The sequence below is a fragment of the Papaver somniferum genome, chromosome 1, assembly GCF_003573695.1.
Source record: "Papaver somniferum cultivar HN1 chromosome 1, ASM357369v1, whole genome shotgun sequence".
Classification (NCBI taxonomy): Eukaryota; Viridiplantae; Streptophyta; class Magnoliopsida; order Ranunculales; family Papaveraceae; genus Papaver; species Papaver somniferum.
In genome coordinates this window covers 215,326,266-215,347,559 of record NC_039358.1, presented here as the reverse complement: position 1 = coordinate 215,347,559, position 21,294 = coordinate 215,326,266, and the positions used below count along the sequence as shown (strand labels likewise).

The 21,294-nt window shown below is 34.3% G+C and overlaps 2 protein-coding genes across 3 annotated transcripts; both read right to left on the bottom strand.

Annotated features, from left to right (window-relative positions):
- Positions 1–1,874: 1,874 nt before the first annotated feature.
- LOC113315729 (haloalkane dehalogenase 2-like) lies at positions 1,875–6,680 on the bottom strand. 2 transcript variants are annotated; one of them, XM_026563985.1, is made up of 13 exons: positions 6,405–6,678; positions 6,273–6,327; positions 6,088–6,143; positions 5,880–5,980; positions 5,655–5,724; positions 5,321–5,390; positions 5,092–5,148; positions 4,150–4,217; positions 3,939–4,019; positions 3,751–3,828; positions 3,497–3,652; positions 2,483–2,635; positions 1,875–2,211 (listed from the first exon to the last, which is right to left on the bottom strand). In XM_026563985.1, exons 1-13 carry the CDS (start codon positions 6,561–6,563, stop codon positions 2,119–2,121), a joined length of 1,197 nt encoding a protein of 398 aa, XP_026419770.1. In that variant the 5' UTR covers positions 6,564–6,678; the 3' UTR covers positions 1,875–2,118. The 2 variants fall into 2 exon arrangements, with proteins under 2 accessions (XP_026419770.1, XP_026419777.1); XM_026563992.1 differs by lacking the exon at positions 5,092–5,148 and having other exon boundaries at positions 6,405–6,680.
- A 12,761-nt stretch (positions 6,681–19,441) lies between these two features.
- LOC113360028 (collagen alpha-1(I) chain-like) lies at positions 19,442–21,008 on the bottom strand. Its single transcript, XM_026603583.1, has 3 exons — positions 20,306–21,008; positions 19,564–20,195; positions 19,442–19,510 (listed from the first exon to the last, which is right to left on the bottom strand). The coding sequence occupies exons 1-3, from the start codon at positions 21,006–21,008 to the stop codon at positions 19,442–19,444; spliced, it is 1,404 nt and encodes a 467-aa protein (XP_026459368.1).
- Between the last annotated feature and the right edge of the window lie 286 nt (positions 21,009–21,294).

Below are 21,294 nucleotides of genomic sequence, written 5' to 3'. Positions count from 1 at the left end.
GATGTTTCCATTTATTAAACAAAAATAATATTGAATATGAGAAAGTGTGGCATAAAAAACTATTACGGTAAAGTGTTCAATATTAGATAATGAGTAGGTTGTTTAATTAGTTCCTAAAAAGAAAGAAGATTGTTATTAGGGAAAACCAGATAATTGTTTAAATTTATTATAATTTGTTGTTGTGTTTTGAGCTTATTTCTAAACTTCAAATTACTTTTAACAAATGTTTTTTTTTTTTGGATAGCTTGGTACAATGGTCCGTGGACTATACCTAAATCCCATTCATTTAGGAATTTTAGCAATTACAAGGGTTCGAACCCCGACCTCCTCAGTGGGAGGTAGCATGAGAACCATCAGACCACTTGATGGTTCTCACTTTTAACAAATGTCACATTTATAGAGTTGGTGATGTTGGTGATATCAATGAATTTTCTTCCTTGTTGGGTTGTTATAATGTATACCCTTCCTATAATCTGTTTGGCTTATACCCTTCCTATAATATGTTTGGCTTATCCTTAAGTAATAAATATAATGAGAATCATTAACATATTTAATATTAAAAGGCTTTCAGGATGGATGAAACCACTATTGTCTAAAGTAAGTAAAACACTGTAATTAATAGCGTGTTTTCTTTTTCTTTTTTCATAAAAGAGGGGAACCTCAACTGATATATTTATAATGATGCGGATTTTGAAAATCGGAAACCTAAAATTTTTTCAAGATACATTCATTAGGTTGTAATATATCCCCTAATTCTTGTCTAACAATTCAATTCCTACAGACATAAATACTATTTCAGAAAGCCCTTTCTCTCCTCTTTTCAAAAGAAAGAGATAGAACCAAACATCATCATGGGGCCAAACTGATTTTATTAAAAAACCAGTCAGAGTATCACTGCACAGAGCAATGATTGGATTAGATCCGACCCAGTACGTCTGCCAGAACATGTAAATAACATGAACTGGAGTTTTTAAAGTAAAATTTCCTAATGCAATTAGAGTAACAGATTATCAAGTAATAGTATCTAAAGTAGCATGGGTTATCTGAATCGATCATTAGTGGTCTGAATCAGTTTGAATGGTCTTGGGAGGTTTGTAAGCGGTTATAATGGTAAAAGAACTCAATGATAATCTTGATTTAGTTGTTGATGTCTTTGATTCCATAACTTGAGTTATTGCAATTCTTTGTTGTTGATAGTGATTTTTCTTCACTAGAGCTAACTCTTCTATTGAATGAAGATGAACAAACAATAACCCAAAACTAGAAAACCCCAAATTGAAAACAAAGTTAATAGACATATATAAACTATGATTGAAATCCAATAGGGAAACAAGAAACAAGAAAATAAAATCTAAATCTAGAGAACGAAATGTGAAGAACAGTAACGTAAATCAATCCTTACCAAGACCGCCCTTGTATTTAAAATTCTCGTGGAGTCGTTGAGAAATATTATGAATGTCTCAGACTTTGAAAATTATCGCGAACATGTCGCGGAGATGTTGAGATTAATTTTGAACGTCTGGCGGATATTTAGGATCATCATAAATGTCTCTTATATAGACACTAAAGGTTATGATCACCAATAAAATCACGACTCATGGCTATATCATGTAAAAAGGGATCATCCGCGTTTTAAGTCGGGAGGATTGCTTAAATACCCCTCATATTTTATTTTATTTTTTATATTTCTTTTAAAGATGCCCTTAAGAGGTATATTTTAAGTGCAAACTTAACTAGTACCCGTTGGATAATGAAACTAAATGTTCTTGATGCATGAAAACGTCAATTAAACCTCCTTGAGAAGTTGAATTGACTCGATATAATATTAGATGTACCAAAATACTAATACCCTTAGAGGTATTTGTGAAGAATCGTAAAAATAAGGGGTACTTATTTAATTTCGCTTCCAATATTATCATTATCTACGATATCTTATAGAATACACTATCAGGCACTCGATTACAGGCACAACCCTATGTACTTATAAAGTGAGTTCATTGTGGAGTGGATAGAGAGCCATATATTTATACGTACAAACCCATTACCAACCATGATCTCAGATTCAAAATATCGACATGGTAATACATTCTCAAACATATATAAGATTTCTTTAAAAGATCATGGAGAAATGTTTAGCCCTCTTTTCCTAATAACTTGTGCAATTATCCCTCCGAGCTCTTCCCCGCAGTCTTCCTGTGCATGATGTCCTGCCTGCAAACCCATATAATTGCATAAATTAGACTGTTGTTAATTACTTTAAAACAAATGAATTCCGATCAGCACTTCGAATATGAAAAAAATATTGGCTTACTAAGAACGAACTTTGAAATTGGTTGAGCTTACTGATGTTAAAAGTGTCAGCACTTCAGACTAACATAGACTCGAGATATTTCCATAATGAGGTGAAGCCGGATTCCTCAAATATAAAATAAACAATAACTTTTACTCTACGGTTAATTTACTACAAATAGAAAGTACTTACAGAAGGAAGCTCTACAAGTTCGTGCTTAGCACCGTTGCAGTATTCTTCAACACCATCATAATTCAACCAACGGTCTCTTTGACCCCAACATACCGTCGTGCGGACTTTCCAACTGTCAGTAGATAATGTTTTCCTCATTTCCTCAACATAGCCCTGCATAAGGGAATAAAGTAAGAAAATGATGCAAAGCGAAACTGTTTTAAATTCTTGAAGGCACAAAATAAAAGTCAAAATGCTTGAAATTCATGTCTTTCAAAATGCTTTTTCACTAAAAAGCACTTTGTAACAAAATTTTAACAACTTTTTGGTACATAATTTTCAAAGTGTTTTTCTCCAAAAGCACTTCCAATTTAGGAAAATTTTAAAAGCTGCATAAAAGTAGCTTTTAAAAGCAGTAAAAGCAGAATTTGTGGACCCACTTTATTTTAAATAATTATTCTTTATTTTAACCTTGTTATTACTAAAAGAACAATATTTACCCGTGGATCTTTTTACGTATAATTTTTTATTCTTATTTAAAGTGTGCTTTTATAAAGTAATAGTAATAATTATAGTTATTATTATTAAATAATAATAGTATAATTAAAAATTAAATTCAAATTAAAAAAAAATAAAAATGATAAATGATAAAAATAAGAGTAAGATGTTATTAATATTTATGTATTTAAATATCATTAAAATAAAATATATAATTTATTATCATTAAATTTAAAATAAAATGAAAACATGTCCATTTTTGTCCTTAGTCACATTAGCAGCACTTCAACATGACAATTTACCAAACAGAATTTACAGCATATTTGTTCCACGACACTTTGAAAGCGTTTTTCAAAAGCTCACGGCTATACAACATGTTAGGATGTTGCAAATTATAATTATATGCACGAAATAAAAAGTAAAATAGAAAATGGTTGAAGTTTAGCTAACACCAGAAAACACAAAGTGTGAAGGCTAGCTAATTCTTATTGAAAGGCAAGCAAACAATAACTCCGCAAGCATGGGAAATTTGGTTACCTTGAGATCCTTTTTCATGGTCCTGCTTAATGCATTTAACGCAAAACCAGAAGAACCAGAAGTAAGATAAGGTCTTCGGTAAACCATCATATCTTCCTCTTTCATTTTGTAAGGCCCGCAGCTCGTCAAGGTTTTATCACTGGCCCTTAATGGATCCTGAATATTTGCGATTATAAATGCAAAATGAGAACCCGATAAACATTTACCCAAAACATGACAAACAATCAACTAATATAGGCATAAATTATTCTAACCTGTGAGAAAATTTCGCCCAACAAAAAGTTGCTGAATACAGAAAGTGTTGATGGGAGTTTTACGTGCTCATTTGTCAGCTACAGCAAAAAGAAGAGTAAAATGTCAGTACGGATTAATACCTCAAGAACACTTATATGACTATTTTTCGAAGTAGATAACTTTGCCGTGATCTTCTGAACAACCTTACCGGAGGATTAACTAGAATAAGATCCTTCAGCTTTTCTTGATGCTTGCTAGCATACTTGACAATCACTGGAGCAAAGTAACCCTACGCATGTTGAACAATTGGACACAATTGAAAACAGAAATTTGTTTCAGTTATCACACATATCATTTGACTAGACTGGTGAGTATATGCATGACACACTAGATGTCTTTGAATAAGGTATATGATGTACCTGAACAACGATGGAAAGTTTGTCCAAGCCAAGCACGTTAATAAGTGAATCCAAGGATGACACATATTCTGTCAATCATTCAAAAGTTTCGTTTCATTATTGAATAGCTTGAAATGACTTTTCTTAAATATAGCCCATAAATTTATTAACCATAACACATTTAAAACAAATGCTTAAGCTAAACAGACATACCTTTATAGTCATTCCACATAATTGTATATAATTATTATCTACGGCCTAAAATAATAAGTTAATCATAAAATTCATCAATCAATTTTAATGTAATCATGAATGAAAAAAAAATATGTTATGTAAGTTATTTGACATAAGTAATGTTTTTGAAGAAAATGAATTCTCTCTATCAATTTAGTGTAATCATGGTCGGGGAAAATAAACATTTATCTTAGAGATTCTTTTTTATAGATTATGTATATGGAGTTCTAGGAAAATAATCAAAACCTTGGTTAGTTCCACGTTGATTGATGTATAAAAAAATAAAAAACTAGAATATACACCCTGATCAGTTTTAAAGTGAATCATGACTGAGAAAAAAAGAATATTTCATCGTAGAGAAAATTAAGAATTAAGGTTTATTTTGTTAAATTCTCACTTATTATTAAAAAAGATAGAATTTTGTTATGGAAAAATTAAAGTTTAGGGTTTATATCTGGTCACTTTGTAATATTACTAAATGAAACAATTATAACTAATTTGAAGTATGATCAAAAAAGAGAAGAGGTTTTGATTTTGATTAAGAAAAATAATTTAAGTTTAAAATTGTTAATTAAAATTAAGATTTGTTCGGTTTTAAATTTTAACTTATATTTTTTGGGTTATGATTAATAAATATGTGGGCTACATTTAAGAGAAGAGAAGCCTGAAATATCTAAGAATGGACTAATCCACAAATATTCTTCCAAGTTGAGATAGTAAGTAAATTACCATCCAAAGCGTAATCAAAACCATATTTCGGTTGAGGCTTATCCGAAAACCCAAAACCTAAATGAAGACCAAAAGTTCGAACTGTTAATTACAGTTAGCAAGAAGCTGAGTTGCATGAAGAGCTCACAGATAGGTAGATGTGTACTATATATTCTGGTAACAAGGACAGTCCAATTTCTATAACTAAAACAAGTATGTTGTAAGAGCATAAGCGATAGAATGAGCATACCTAACCAATCAAAAGCAATGACGTGATAGTCTTTGGAGAGTACATCTAGCACTTTGCGATATGAATATGCCTGTTACACCGTTTGAAATAAGGTTATACTTTCATTTCACCTAACAGACCTGAGAAACTCCATATAAAGAGGTAAACGCCCACATGAATAGTGTAATTCATTCAAATGACAAATCCAAACAAACATGTATGTTTTAAGGATATCAGAACCAAGCAGCAAATGATAGGATTTGAGGACTATCCGCGGGCATACTAAAGAATATTGCATCAACCAATAAGTTCTGCTAAACAAAAGAGAATACACCAAATTATGAATGATCCTCACCTGTGAAGGAAACCCATGAATTAAAACAATTGAAGGCTTAGAAGCATTTCCACTTTCAACGCAAAACCATCTATTGCACAAAAGCACGGATATATAGAGCATGTTTCAATTGGTAAACCCTGCAAATTATCCATCCTTAAACTTTGTATGACATATACTTATATAAGCTTCCTATCTACTTCTACTGCAAACGGAACTTCCTAATCCATAAACTTTAGGATTCACCTGAAAACATCAGTAGATGCTTGAGAACTTCCGGCCATTGTAAGTCCGAATATGGGATCCTTTGCTTTCTCACCGGTGCCATAAACAGGATGAGCCTTTACCTACAACAGTAACACAAAAACAAAGTTTTACCATAATGAATTGACCCAAGTTGTTAAAATCAGGTCACTGCCACAAAAAAAGACCTAAAACAAGAGAAATTACTCACATATTTCCCTCGTTTAAACCATTCATCCGACCGAGACGAGCCGTCCCCAAACTTTCCTGTAATCAAATGGAGACTTACAGTAAATGTACTCGAGTTATGGGTGTAATCCAATCAAGACTTTGCCACATTTATCCCTTGAGCCTAAATCCAATAATGCAAAATGATTAACAAAATCAAAGCATTACCTCCACTAAACGAAAACCCATCACCAACTGAAACAGGAGCATCGATCAAATAGTCCTGCAACATCAAAGGGTTTGAGAAGCCAAACTATTAAATCAATTCTAACTCTTGGAAGTACAAAGGTATAAATTTACCTCCCCTTGTTCACCACTTGATTTGGTTAAGAATCTAAACTTTTTCTTTCTCTCAAGATTACCATCAGTAAAGTTAAGCTTTGGGTTAACTGACTGGAAACTATGAGAATGGAGGGACGATTGAGAAGGAAGAAAAGAAAAGTTTGCTTGAATTGCCATGGAAATTTTGAATGAGAAGCTTTGCTTCTGCAAAAAATCAAGAGAAGAGAATGTTTAGAAATGGAATTGAGATTCATGGTCAGGGTTTAGTGTTAGATTTTATTTGGAGATAGGATTTCTCTGGTTCTCAGCTGTTCTTTGAACTTCACTTTCGTTCTCTCATTTTTCAAGTTAAGTTAGTTAAAAAGGTTAAAGTCATGATCAGATGTAACCAGATGTACTGATACTTTCTGGACTCCTCAATTATGGTGGCCCCGATCACATTTTAATGGAAAATGTAAACCGTTCATTGCCTATGTTTGCCGTCAAATGTTTTATACAGGACTTCCACCCCTCAAGAAATCCGATCAAATCGTTTTGTAGTGCATCAGACAAGCCTGACACCTTGTTTGCTTGGGTCTGATTCGTGTTCTGAATCTGACTTGATCCGAGTTAGATATCAAATTGTTTGTTTTTCATTTTTCTGAAATCTGACTCGACTTGCACATCCGTCTCGTACCTATTTGAGTGAGATATCATTTTGTAGGATTCAAAAATATTCTAGAACTCTTACTCTACTAATTAGTAATTTTTAAGTCAAATATATTGAGTCGAATTCAGATATAATGAATTAGATCCTAACGGGTTGGTTAAGTCCGAGAAAAATAAACAACATGTTATTATTGCAAGTTCATTCTAAATTTTAATAAATCGTTGGGTACATATCTGAATTAAATAATTATTTTTATTCGAAAGGGTTATTGTATATTTATATATTTAAGTTACATCTTATTTGTTTGGATTTGGTGTGATATCAAATCTGACTCGTCTGACTTGATCCGAATAAATATCGGATCATTTTTTTTTCCTTTTTGTGGTAACCGGCTTGAAATCTGATTGGCTCGTACATCTGATTCAAAAGTATTTGAATCAGTACCACTCTGTGTTTGACTCATTGACTATATATTTGACTGGTTCGAAAGTTCTTTATAATTCTTTGGCTAAGATGTTGTGAGTTAGATTTAGATGTAATAAAAAATCCAAGCAACCTATTTATCTAAATTTACAGATTGCAATTTACTCACAATTATGTTTTTATTAAGTAAAACCTTAATGCCCATGGACTATTTGCTCAATAAGAAATTTAGACAATTTTATGTGATCTTCTGCATATGAAACACACACTTTGTGATCTTAATCCACAAATTATTTCTCACTGAACTTTTTATTCAATTATTTCTCTAACATCCACAACATATCAATCGTCTAAGAGTTCAACATCCATGACTTCGGTTTGGACTGTTTAGCAGCATCACCAGATCTAACGGAACTAGATGCTGGACCTGCCCCAGAGCCAGCACCCTGAGCGCCAAAGACCCTCAATAGCCAAACTTGCAGCACGACCAGCAACCTGAGCAACAGCACTAGAAGGACCAGAAACAGCAGCTGCAGCACCCAAACTTGCAGTAGGACCAGCAACCTGAGCAACAGCACTAGAAGGACCAGAAACAGCAGCTGCAGCACCCAAACTTGCAGCAGGACCAGCACCAGTAACACTAGAAGCAGGACTAGAAACAGCAGCTGAACTTAAAGGCGCTCCCATGCTTCCTGATACTCCAGGACCAGAAGCAGCAATCGAATCTACAGGCGCGCCAATATTCCGTCCCTGTGTGTTTCCAACTGATAATATCACTACCAAGATTGAAATCAAACAGAAAACACTAATGTTAATGTTCAAAAACTTCCCCATCGTGGAAGCAAAACACAAAAGATTTCAACGATTTACTAAGCTTGCCCTGAGATATGCCACTCTCTCTGTACTGGTTCTATATTTATAGAAAAACAGACCACACCTAACACATGCAGGAATTGTTAGTGTGATGCATGTGCATATATTCTAAGTATTATTTGGTTAATATATATTGAGTTAATGCGATCGATCAAGAATAAATAAACTGAGATAGTGCAAGATTATCTGTATTCCATTTCCAACGACTCAAATTGGAGAAGGCACACGGGAAATTAAGAAACAAAAAGGAAGACGATAAACAATTTCAGCCAGATTGCTCAAGGAACGATGGAATAACTTCAAAAAGAATGCATTACTTAGCCACAAGCGTTATAGTTATTGACCACACCGACCAATATCAAGGAAAACGATTAGTTTTTTTAATACAAACTTTATCAATCAAAGATTACGAAGGCCTAACCTCTAGGATAAGAGAGACGGAAAAAAGCATAGAAAAATATGTCAACCAAAATCTATTATGGGGCGAAACATCTTTGTGTGTCCTCGTTACAGGCTTCAAGCATTATGGAGGTGTGTTCCGCCATTGATATTGTTGGGAATATATTTTTTAAAAACATTATTAGTTTCTAAAAATTAGTATCTCATTGAAATGGTGTAAATGTGATAATTATTCTCTCTCTTAAAGAATAAATATTTTGTGTTAATGTCAAAACCGTTTTTTTGTTGAACGAATTAATGATGCTAATTAACATCTTAATAATGTCTTTCATTTAATCCATATTTATTTATTCTTGGCTTTAAAATAAAAGATTAGAATTTTTAGAATGAGATTTTGAGAAGAGTTGTTGAAACATTTTTTATAGAGAGAGTTTATCTTTTATGTCTCTTGGGTTTTCAAAGAAAAATGAATTTTTGTGAGAAAGAAAAACAAGTGTGTGATCATCCTTGATTTTTATAAAAGTGTTTCTGAGCAAGAATGAAGTGTAGAAGTTTCACATCCTCTCATCATGCAAGAGTGATTGTGTAAGAGATTGAACTCGGCTGTTTTATCCTGGGACGACGCGCCACTGAAGAACTGCTTGCACAATCTTGGGAAGAGCCGCGAAACGTCTTTAAGAAAGCGACTTAGTCCGCGACTCAGCCATAACAATGTTTTGTTTTGTCTTTGTTTTTTTATGATTGTTTTGCAGGCATAATTCAGCAATTGTTCCAACAATTTTAAGACGTTTATTCTGCCACAGATATCAAAAGAAAACGACTGCTAAAACGGGATAAGTATCATTGTTTTATTTCGTTTTATATAACTATAATCGGTATAATTTTTCTTTGACGATTGAAAATGATGCTTGAGATTTTAGGTAACCTGATACCTAGAGTTAATTTTATGTTATGGACTAGGATTGTAAATGGTTGATATCTTTTCATGAATTTTTAGCATACAAAAATATTGCTGAACATACACGAACGTTTTTGACATGTTATAGAGTTTTATGCGCATCTCTTTAACGAAAAGAAGTTGGGTCTTGAAATTTTAATGGAGTATATGAGACATCATGAGGATCATCCCTGTAAAATTTCATAATTTTTGGAGTCCGAAAATTATTTTTAGAGTATTTTACGAAACTTAATAATGTTGTTGAAAATTTCTGACGATTAGAAATTTAGTATTGATTAATTTAGTATTTCTGATCTCTGTGCTGATATTTTGGGTTTGTGTGAAACATGAAACTTTTAAATTATGAATTATCTTCGAAACCCATTTTGAAATTTCCTGTTTGGATTTTTAGATTGAGAGATGTGGTGATTTCAAAATCGTTGTGTACGTTTGTCCAAAATAGGAGATGATACTTGACATTAGAGATTAAAGATTGAGATGTAATAAATTATAGTAAAATTCATGTTTTGATTTTGATTTTGATTTTTATTTTTATTACTTCATACTCTTGTTTTGGAAATGAAAAAGAAGATCATTGTTAGAGATTAAGCTAATGCACCACATGTGCTTGATAATATGCTTAGTGGAAAGTTATAACTATATGTTATAAATATATAACTTTGAATCTTTGTTTGAAACTTAAGAGAAACATGGAGTGCTATGTTTTATTTGATTTTCAAGTAATTATGTAAGTGCATACCTTACATATTTATTTTTTTGTTTGAAATGCTCACATGTACATGATTGTGACAGGTGAAAATTCACTTACTTGAGGAAATTTTATTTTCTAATGAAATAAAAAATTGTGGGAGATTAATCGATGTGTAGAGCAATGGAGTTGTTGATTTCTTGTTATTGCGCAAAGAATGGACAATGGTTTACAACCAATTGAGCTTTAAAAGCAATTGAGGTATGTTTGATGAATTATTTGTAGTTATTGTAGTGATCAAATAATGACATTCTAAATTGAATAAATTGATTGTTCAATCTTAAAATAAATTTTAGGGAAACAAGATATTGAGAATTATTGTGTATGAAAATAAACATGTGACTCATATAAGTTTGGAACTTATGAGATGGAATTTTATACGAACCCAAAACCGAAATAATTAGAAACCTAGTCAAAACTAATGTGAATATCAACTCTCACCAAGAAATGAACATAATATTGATTATGAATTTATTTGTTATTCTTGCACGGCATTGTAAGGATATCAAATATTATTAACAATGCTTTTCAAGCTAAGTTAATGTAAATTGTGGATACGGTGAGAGGTTGGTATATATTGGTGCTTTACACCATGTTTGTTTTGATAGGTTATGGTTCAAAAGTTGAACCAAATCGTTTGAAAGAAAGTGGTGTTGATATATACTCACATCACTAGGATTTTCAATATTGGTACGATCTCAAAGTTTACTTTGGGTAGAACAATCTTGTTAAAGATGTTCATACTTCCGAAATGAGAAAGAATTCTAGTTTCCTCCTATCTTGTTATTTACAAGATTGAGATTAGAAATTTGTTGAGTTTGATCAATGCAATACTACAAATGATATGTTATGGATCAAATATTTGAGCATAATATTTGAAATATGAGATTTTGTCATGCTTTTTAAGAAATCAGTAAGTTAGTGATGAATATGAGCATGTTATATTTTCTTATAAACTTGGTGAATATTTGAATAACATGTATGTAATCTTACCTAACTCATAAAAGCATGTACCCTTTCAAATCTAACGCGAGTTGCATAAGTTTGAAATGAAATAAAATGTTGGAGAATTTTATAAAAACATGTGTGATGCTTTGAGTGGCCTGTATTGATATCAAATATGATACTTTGAGTAGTTAACTAGGTGATGTTGTATTCACGAAATTTTTTTGAATTTTTATCCGCTATCTTGTGCAAAACGTTTTGGGTTTACATCATTGGCTTATTAGTTTTTCACAATTTTTGGGATCTTTGGATATTGTTTTGAAATTCTTGTTTGAGTCAAAAATAGTGGGGGTTCCATATCCTATGCTTTAGCACATTTGATTTAAATTAGAGGAACTAGAAAAATGAAGGTGACAAGTAATTCACTAAGAATGAACCTAGAAAAGCATATATAGTGAGACTAAATTTTAGTCATGAATATTTTGTTGCTTATAATTTGAAAGATAACTTCTTATAGAGAGTAATTTTGTTCTTCAAACTATTAAATCTTTGGCAAAAAGTTTTTATGAGCCTATTGTTTTTAGACAAGCAAACATAAAATTGTTGACTCTTACATTCATGTCGCTAAATAACTTACATGCTTGTTTGTTGATGTTGTTTCTACAATGTATGATTTGTTATAGTCCTAAGTAGAAATATCTTACTTTTGTGTAAGTTAAGGATGAGAATCTATGTAAACCAAACATGGAAAACTGTGTAGTTTCTACAATAAAAGAAATCATATAAGTTAGATAAGTTATCCTTTATATTCTGAAAAACAACTTTAAAACAATTTATAAAATAAAAATTGTTTACTTGATTCATTCGAATGATTTCAGAATTGATGAAAGTGAAATGCACAATACTCTTTGTTTTGTATGCATAAGTGATTTTTTGAATTTTTATTCTAACGTATAGGATGAAAATGAAATTGAGAACATGCTTAGTTTGCTATTTGATATGAAAGACTTGGGTGAAGAAGATGTATATTTTTGAAATGAATTTTTTGTTTCTTTAGATCATTTTCATTTCAATGAAAATAGAATTTTTAAAAGAGACAGAAATATATATAGTCTGAATGTAAACAAGTTTTCACTCATTTGGTTTAGTGCTAATGCTTTTGAGATTATGTGTGATTGCACTAGACATGAGTATGGTAGCTCAGTATGCTTCTTTGCTACGTGATTGACTATATATATAAGTATTTTTTGTAGTGGGGGTGTAATATATTGCTTCCATAGTGGGGGTTTTATATTCAGATTTGCCAATTCTAATATGGAAAATTGGTAAAATATTGAGAAGGTTATGAGGTGTTTCAAACACATCATACGCCTAGAAATACACTATCTAAATGGTTACCGCAATCCTTTAAGGATATTGCGAAGCTGATTGGGGACATCCTTTCAGTTGAATCCTTTAAGGGATGGAGCGATTCGATCATCTAATAGATAGAGGAACAGACATATTAATCCAATGTGATAGTACCGCGGCTATTGCATGAATTGAGAATGTAACGACAACTATAAGAGTTGATTTTATGAGAATATGGATTATATAGTGTCTGAAACGAGTTTCTTAGTCCTTTGACGAAAGGATTGATAAGAAGATGTGAATACATCTTAGGGATGAGGTTGATGCCCATTGAGATTGAGTCATCTATGATTGATACCCAACCTACAAATAGGTTCAAAGGGACTAGACGAAGTCATAGGTGATATGGAGATGCGAGAATCATGCTTTTGAAGAATTCATCCCACGACATGACATCTTGAAATGAGTAAAGGTTGAGTTTAATTTTTAATTTTAAAATTTTAAACTCTTAATGATGTTTATATCTCTATTTAGAGTGGGGTACATTCAGGAATACTCTTGATAGACTCACCTATATGAATGTGAAAGTGTGGCCGCTTTCTATGAGAATATGGGTAGTTCTCTAGATCATTCATTAAACTGGGATACAAGAGCAGGGACATAATGTGCTGGCTTTAGACTTTACACTAGTATAGTCGTGTGTGTTAAGCAATCTTTTTATCTCATAGAGTTCAAGACTTATGTTCACTCTATGGTTAGATTTTAAGAGAGCCTATTAACACTACGTAAAGTTTCAAGTCGCGAGACACCTTTGCTTATGCACAACTCTATACGTTCTTGCTCAATTTTTTGAAAAATATAAGTGGGGGATTGTTGGGAATATATGTTTTAAAAACATTATTAGTTTCCAAAAATTAGTGTTTCATTTAAATGGTGTAAATGTGATAACTATTCTCTCTCTTAAAGAATAAATATTTTGTGTTAATGTCAAAACCGTTTTTTTGTTGAACGAATTAATGATGCTAATTAACATCTTAATAATGTCTTTCACTTAATCCATATTTATTTATTCTTGGCTTTAAAGATGAAAGATCAGAATTTTTATAATGGGATTTTGAGAAGAGTTGTTGAAACATTTTTTATAGAGAGAGTTTCTCTTTTATGTCTCTTGGGTTTTCAAAGAAAAATGAATTTTTGTGAGAAAGAAAAACAAGTGTGTGATCATCCTTGATTTTTCTAAAGTGTTTTTGAGCAAGAATGAAGTGTAGAAGTTTCACATCCTCTCATCGTGCAAGAGTGATTGTGTAAGAGATTGAACCTGGCTGTTTTATCCTAGGGACGACGTGCCACTGAAGAACTGCTTGCACAATCTTGGGCAGAGCCGCGAAACGTCTTAAAGAAAGCGACCTAGTCCGCGACTCAGCCATAACAGTGTTTTGTTTTTTGTTTTTTTGCTTTTTTTTATGATTATTTTGCAGGCATAATTCAGCAATTGTTCCAACAGATATGTATGAGAATTCGCATCCCGTTTGGCCAATATATATGTACAACCATTACCTTCTCTGCAACTGCAAGGGAAAGTTTGAATTTTAAGGTTGGGCCGACTCAACTGCGGAACCAACTTGACACATCCCAACAAAAATTCCAGCTTTGGGCCTATACAGTGCTAATGTGAAGATCTTATTTATAAAGAATGATTTTTTAGGGACCATGGTTTTATTAGGTCACCTTCCTTATAGTGATAAGGAGTGTCCTAAAACGTTGAAATGACTAACCTACCCTTAACCTAATTTAATTTAAAACCAACCTAATAACCACCTATATATATATCACCACCACCTCCTCCCACCACCACCACCCACCACCGCCGATTAACACCACCACCACCACCGCCCACCACCTCCGATTACCACCACCACCACCTCCGATTATCACCACCACCAACCACCGATTACCACCACCTCCTCCCACCACCACCGCCTATTTAAGAAATGTAACAACATCAATGCAGTCACAATTAAGTTCGGTTACATAATAATTTTATCGAGTATAAAAGACGCCAGCCGCAACCTGATTCTGCCATGGGACCACTCCGGAGGTATTTTCCAACAAACCCTTCGCTTTAATTTGATTTTGATTGCTTCAATCGAATAGAAATCATCAAAATAGGGTTTTAATAGGAGTTACAGAGCCATGTTCGGTTAGGTCGATTTTCCAAAAAAAACCTAGTTTACTAACCGAACTTCTTGAAAATGAAGAACACGAAGAACAGTTCGGTTCTATTGGATTTAAAACTAAGTCACCGAACTCTCTGTTCGGTTGTTTCGCAAAATAATTTAAAATTTCAAAGTAACCGAACTCCACCCTTAGAACCGAAAAAAAAAACAAATCCAGTCTAACCGAACTGTGTTGTTGTGGCCACTATGTTGAGTTCCAAAATAACCGAACTTAGCCAATAGAGTTCAGTTTGTTCGCAAAAATTTTTAAAACTACAAAGTAACCGAACTTAGCCAATAGATGCTGGAACTTCACATTTTTGTTTGTTTGTTAAGTTCGGTAACTTCACAATTTTATCGCAAAAACCGAACTCAGAGTTCGGTTGGTTAGCTGTTAGGTTCAAGTTTGCGAAAGAACCGAACTTTGTAAACTTATATACTCTTGTATTACGTAAAGTTCGGTTAGATCAAAAGTGCACGCAGTTTGCGAACCAACCGAACATAACGCTGTAACTCCTAGAAATTATTAGAGAGTTCGGTAACCTGCGTGTTTGGATCAAGTAACCGAACTACACTTTCAGATGAGTTCGGTTACTTTTTCATCTCACGGGGCAACCGAACTACAACTTCAGATGAGTTCGGTTACTTGTTCTTCATATAAAGTAACCGAACTGTTCAAAATCCAGTTAAAATCCGGATCATTTTGAAGATTAACAAATATTCTAGGAGAGGATGGAGATGAAGAATCGGATGAGTTTTCATCATTTGAATACTCACTCAAACTTAGTGAATTGGAAAAAAAAAATTATTTTCCATGTTTTTCTCCTTCATCTTCTCTAACTCTACTCTCTCAATAATTCTACTCAACTAATAATAAATCCATCTTTTAATTTAATCTCACTAATTGTTTTTAACTAATCATTCACTAATCATAACCTAAAATTAATTAAGAGGTAGATTAGGTATTAAATAAATAACTAGATATGGGGTGACCTAGAATTACTTCTAATGCCTTTACCCAAAATAAAACCATGATCCCCCAAAAAATCCATGGTCCCCAAAAAATCGTTCTTTATAAATGAGTTTCTAAAGATCATTTTCAGCCTTGCTTAGAATTTTACCGTGCCAGTAAAACATAACTGCAAAAAATAAGTCACGCATTCGTTCTCATTTAGCACCCCATTTGAGTTTCTAAGCAAAGCTTCCGTTTCGAATTTGTTTGCTCCAACATCAAAAGCAGGACAAAATTTGTGACTGTCAAAGACATAATGAATTTCATTATTTGCGAAAAAATGTTATAATTACAAGCATTATACAATTTACAAAAAATTGAAAAGACAAAAGGGAGAAAACTCGATTGTTTCTCCAACTACGCTGAGAAACAATTGTTTCTAGTTTCATGCAAAGTGCTTTGGAATTGTTTCTCCAACTCGATTAGAATTACAGCCTTACTCGATTGTTTATTTCACTCTTCAACATGTCCTTTATCTTCTTCTCATTTTGGAATCATTTATAAGTATTTCCTCCAAAGTGCTGCTGTATATTTGTTCTGGGTATATGAAGCCACCCTTGCACCAATCAAGTTGGTTCTCGAATTAAAGCTATGAGAATGGAGGGAAGATTTAGAAGGAAGAAAAGATAAGATGCTTGAATTGCCGTGGAAATTTTGAATGAGAAGCTCTCCTTCTTTTTTTTTTTTTGATCGGTCAAAGAGGATATATTAAAATGCACACAAGTCATGTACGGACGATTACAACTGACAAAGAGCGAAAAGTTCACAAAAGATACAACAAAACAAAAGAAAATCTAAAGCAAAGAGATTTTTAAGAATACAAAGAGTATCAACAAAAGAAGACACAAATTGTGAAACCTAAAAATCAAAAGTCACTTGATAACCACAAAGAAGACCACTACCTTTTGTCAATTAGCAACATCAACATTTTCTATAATTAAATCATCGTGATCTTGTACGAGATCTCTAAACATTTCTTCACGACTAGTCTTTCGAAGTGGAAATTCTAAGCCCCAAGAAGAACCAAAATCTAAAAGTTTATCTGCCGAGACTTTGTTAGGGACTTTAGATTTAGGAGGCTTTCTCATTTTTAAACTTGAGAGATTACCATTTGGGATTATACCTGTATATTTGGATTTCGAACTCAATTTCTTACCAATTCCTTTACTTGGCTTGGACAATGACGCCTTTGCGATGCTTACCGTTGAATCTTCCGAAACTAATTGGGAGGTGGATATCTCTTCTTCTTGTTGTTGTTCTTGTTCTTCTTCTTCAAACCCATGAAACCTGTTTTGAGATTCAAAACCAGAGGATGGCGGGATCAACAGTTGGGATGCTTGTACCTTCCAAAACCGGATGACCATTTTCAAGAGTAGGAACCTGTAAGTGGTTTTCTTTCTTCTTTTTTCCGGCGCCTTTCTTTCTTTTATAAGAGACCCACTCGCCAAGGACCTTTTCTTGATCAATTAACCTCTCCCCATTCATACACATCTCTGCACAAGGATCAACCGCAGTAGACGATGCATTCGGAACAACACCCCCAACACATGCTATCCACTTTTCCGGTTGAGAAATCCTTGTTTCATCACTACTACTCCCACATCTATTAGACTCTTTTAAAGACTGATTCACAAAAGAAGCTTCCACATCAGATGTTGTGTTCTGCACTATTTCATTAGGGTCAATGCTGTCACCTAAAACTAAAGACTTCTTTGGAATCGAAACATCAGTATTCTTTGGGGTTGGGTTGTAGATGCATTTTACACTTGAATGACCAAAGATCTTGCAATGAGAGCAAGCAATTGGCTTCCAAGGGTATTCTACTTTTACCATAAGCTTTATATCATCAATTTTGACTGGAAGCTCAGTAGGGAAAGAACAATCAGCTGCAATTTCGACACAGACTCTAGCAAACGACATTCTAGTCTCCAATGCAGTTTGTGAGTCTGTCATGATCGGTTTACCCACTAAACTAGCAATCCTAGCTAAACCAACATTATTCCAAAGATGAATTGGTACCCCCCTGAGATTCATCCACAGAGGCACAGTTTTAATGGAATAAATATGAGATTCTATGAAGGGTGACCAAGGTCTAATAAGAAATAGCTTTTTTGCAATTTGTATTGAAACTAATTCCAAAATTCGAGCTCTATTTTCTTCTTGAATAAACTTGAAAAGTTAAGCATTTTCTCCATGAATGGTCATGGTGAAATCCCTTTTTTTCTTCCATTGGGAAGATAAACTATCTTTCACAAAAGGAAAAGCTAGCCTATTCCCTACAAAATAACCAACTACCAGAGATTCACAATATTCAATTTGAGATTTGAGTTCACCTGATGAAAAAACTGCCATTGGTTGATCATCAACCAAAGTCAGTTCTTCATAAATAGGAAGCTTCATTGATTGAGCAGAGGTACTTGAGATGTTGTGACCATTCCCATTCCAGCAAGAGTTAGGGTTTGGTTTTGAAGCTCCATTAACTCCCAAGGATGAAGAAGAAACTGGTAACAACGGGAAATCCTCTAACCCAAGGTTTAAATCATTACCAATTGCATATTTAGATGCTGATTCACTTTGATTAGTGTTCGAAATCGGAGGAGATGGAGGAAAATGGCTTCCATCCATGGAGAAACGCAAGAGATTTGATTCCCTAGGAAATCGCCTCTATTTCCCCTTCCACGTCATCTCTCACTCCTCTATTTCACTCTGATTAGTGTGAGAAGCTCTCCTTCTGCTATGAGAAATCAAGAGAGGAGAATGTTTATAAAATGGAATTGAGATTCATGGGCAGGGCTTAGTGTAATATTTTACTTGGAGACGGGATTTCTCTGGTTCTCAGGTGTTCTTTGAACTTCACTTTCATTCTCTCATTTTTCAAGTTAAGTTAGTTAAAAAGGTTAAAGTCGTGATCAAATATAATCAAACGTACAGATACTTTCTGTACTCCTCAATTTTGGTGGCCCCCATCACGTTTTAATGGAAAATGTAAAATGTTCCTAAACAAGCACGCTATATTCACCGTTAGATGTTTTCATGTAAGGTAGGTTGTTGATGGATATAGACTTCCCTGCCCGGTACCGATGAGTTTCAAACTGAGGTCACCAACGACTTATCACTGTAATATAATACAATGACATCTACAAGTTCAAATATTATCATTACTCATTATACTTAAGTCATTGATTTAATCAAAATTTTACCAATTACAATTTATACACAATTATATTTTTATTGATGAAAAACTTAATGTCTCAATACATGGATGATAGATTGTTCACTCAATGAGAGATTTAGATAATTTAATACAACCTTCTACACAATAATTAAAAAGCACACTTGGAGATATTAATACCAAATTATTATCTTTTATTCGATTACTTTTCTTCCACTCACATCCCATAATCGTTTAGGAGACCAAAACCCATAAACTTCCTTCAGAAAGTTTATCAGCATCACCAGGGCTAACTGAGCTAGATGTTGCACTAGACCCAGAGCCAACAACGTAAATGCCAAAGACCCTCAATACCCAAAGTTGCAGCGGAACCAGCAGCCTGAATAACATACACATAAATAGCAGCAGAACCTACAGGGCCGCCAATACTACCTGAGAATCAGGACCAAAAACAGCAACTAAACCTACAGGAGGGCCAATTTTTCTTGATAATCCGGGACCAGAATCAGCTGACAAAACTAAGGGAGGTCCAACGCTTCCTAATGCTCCAAGACCAGAAACAGCTGACGAAACAATAGGAGGGCCAACGCTTCCTGATGCTCCGGGACCAGAAATATCAGACGAAACAATAGGAGGGCCAACGCTTCCTGATGCTCCAGGACCAGAAACAGCAGACGAACCTACAGGAGGGCCAACGCTTCTTAATGCTCCAGGATCAGAAACAGCAAACAAACTTACAGGAGGGACCACGCTTCCTGATGCTCCAGGACCAGAAACAACAGACGAACCTTTAGGAGGGCCAACGCTTCCTGATGTTCCAGGACCACAAACATCAGACAAACCTACAGGAGGGCCAACGCTTCCTGATGTTCCATGACCAAAAACACCAGATGAAACTATAGGAGGGCCAATACTTCCTGATACTCCATGACCAAAAACAGCAGATGATATTATAGGAGGGCCAATACTTCCTGATACTCCAGGACCAGAAACAGAAACAACAAATGAACCTACAGGAGGGCCAACGCTTCTTGATGCTCCAAAACCAGAAACACCTGACGAACCTACAGGAGGGCCAACACTTTTTGATGTTTTAGGACCAGAAACAGTAGACGAACATATATAGGAGGGCCAACGCTTCCTGATGCTCCAGGACCACAAACATCAGACGAACCTATAGGAGGGCCAATGCTTCCTAATGTTCCAGGATCAGAAATAACTGACAAACTTACAGGAGGGCCAACGCTTCCTGATGCTCCAGGACCACAAACATCAGACAAACCTACAGGAGGTCCAAAGCTTCCTGATGTTCCAAGACCAAAAACATCAGATGAAACTATAGGAGGGCCAACACTTCCTGATGTTCCAAGACCAAAAACATCAGATGAAACTATAGGAGGGCCAACACTTCCTGATGCTCCAGGACCCTCAACAGCTGACGAAATTATAGGAGGGCCAACGCTTCTTGATGCTCTAGGACTAGTAACATCAGACGAACCTACAGGAGGGACAACGCTTCCTGATGTTCCAGGACCAGAAACAGTTGACGAACCTACATGAGGGCCCACGCTTCCTGATGTTTCAGGACCAGAAACAACAGACGAACTTATAGGAGGGTCAACGCTTCCTGATGCTCCAGGACCACAAACATCAGACGAACCTACAGGAGGGCCAACACTTCCTGATGTTCCAGGACCAAAAACATCAGAAAAAACTATAAGAGGGCCAACGCTTCCTGATGCTCCAGGACCAAAAACATCAATTGAACCTACAGGCGGGCCAATTTTTCGTTCGTGTGTGTCTCCAACTGATAACATCAGTACCACGATTAAAATCAAACGGAAAATACTAACATTAATGTTCCAAAACCTCCTCATCGTGTTTATCTCCCAAAAGGAAGCAAAATGCAAAAGACTACGACAATTAGTAAGCTTGCATAGAGACATGCCACTCTCTCCGTACTGGTTTCTATTTATAGAAAAACACCGCACCTAACGCATATAGGAATGGTTTGTGTGGTGCAATTTGGTTAATATATTAATATAATTTGATCGATCAAAAATAAATAAACTGAGGTAATGCATGATTATCTGTAATCCATTTCCAACAAGTCGAATTGGAGAAGGCACTCGGAAAAGAAAGAAAAAAGAAGACTAAACAATT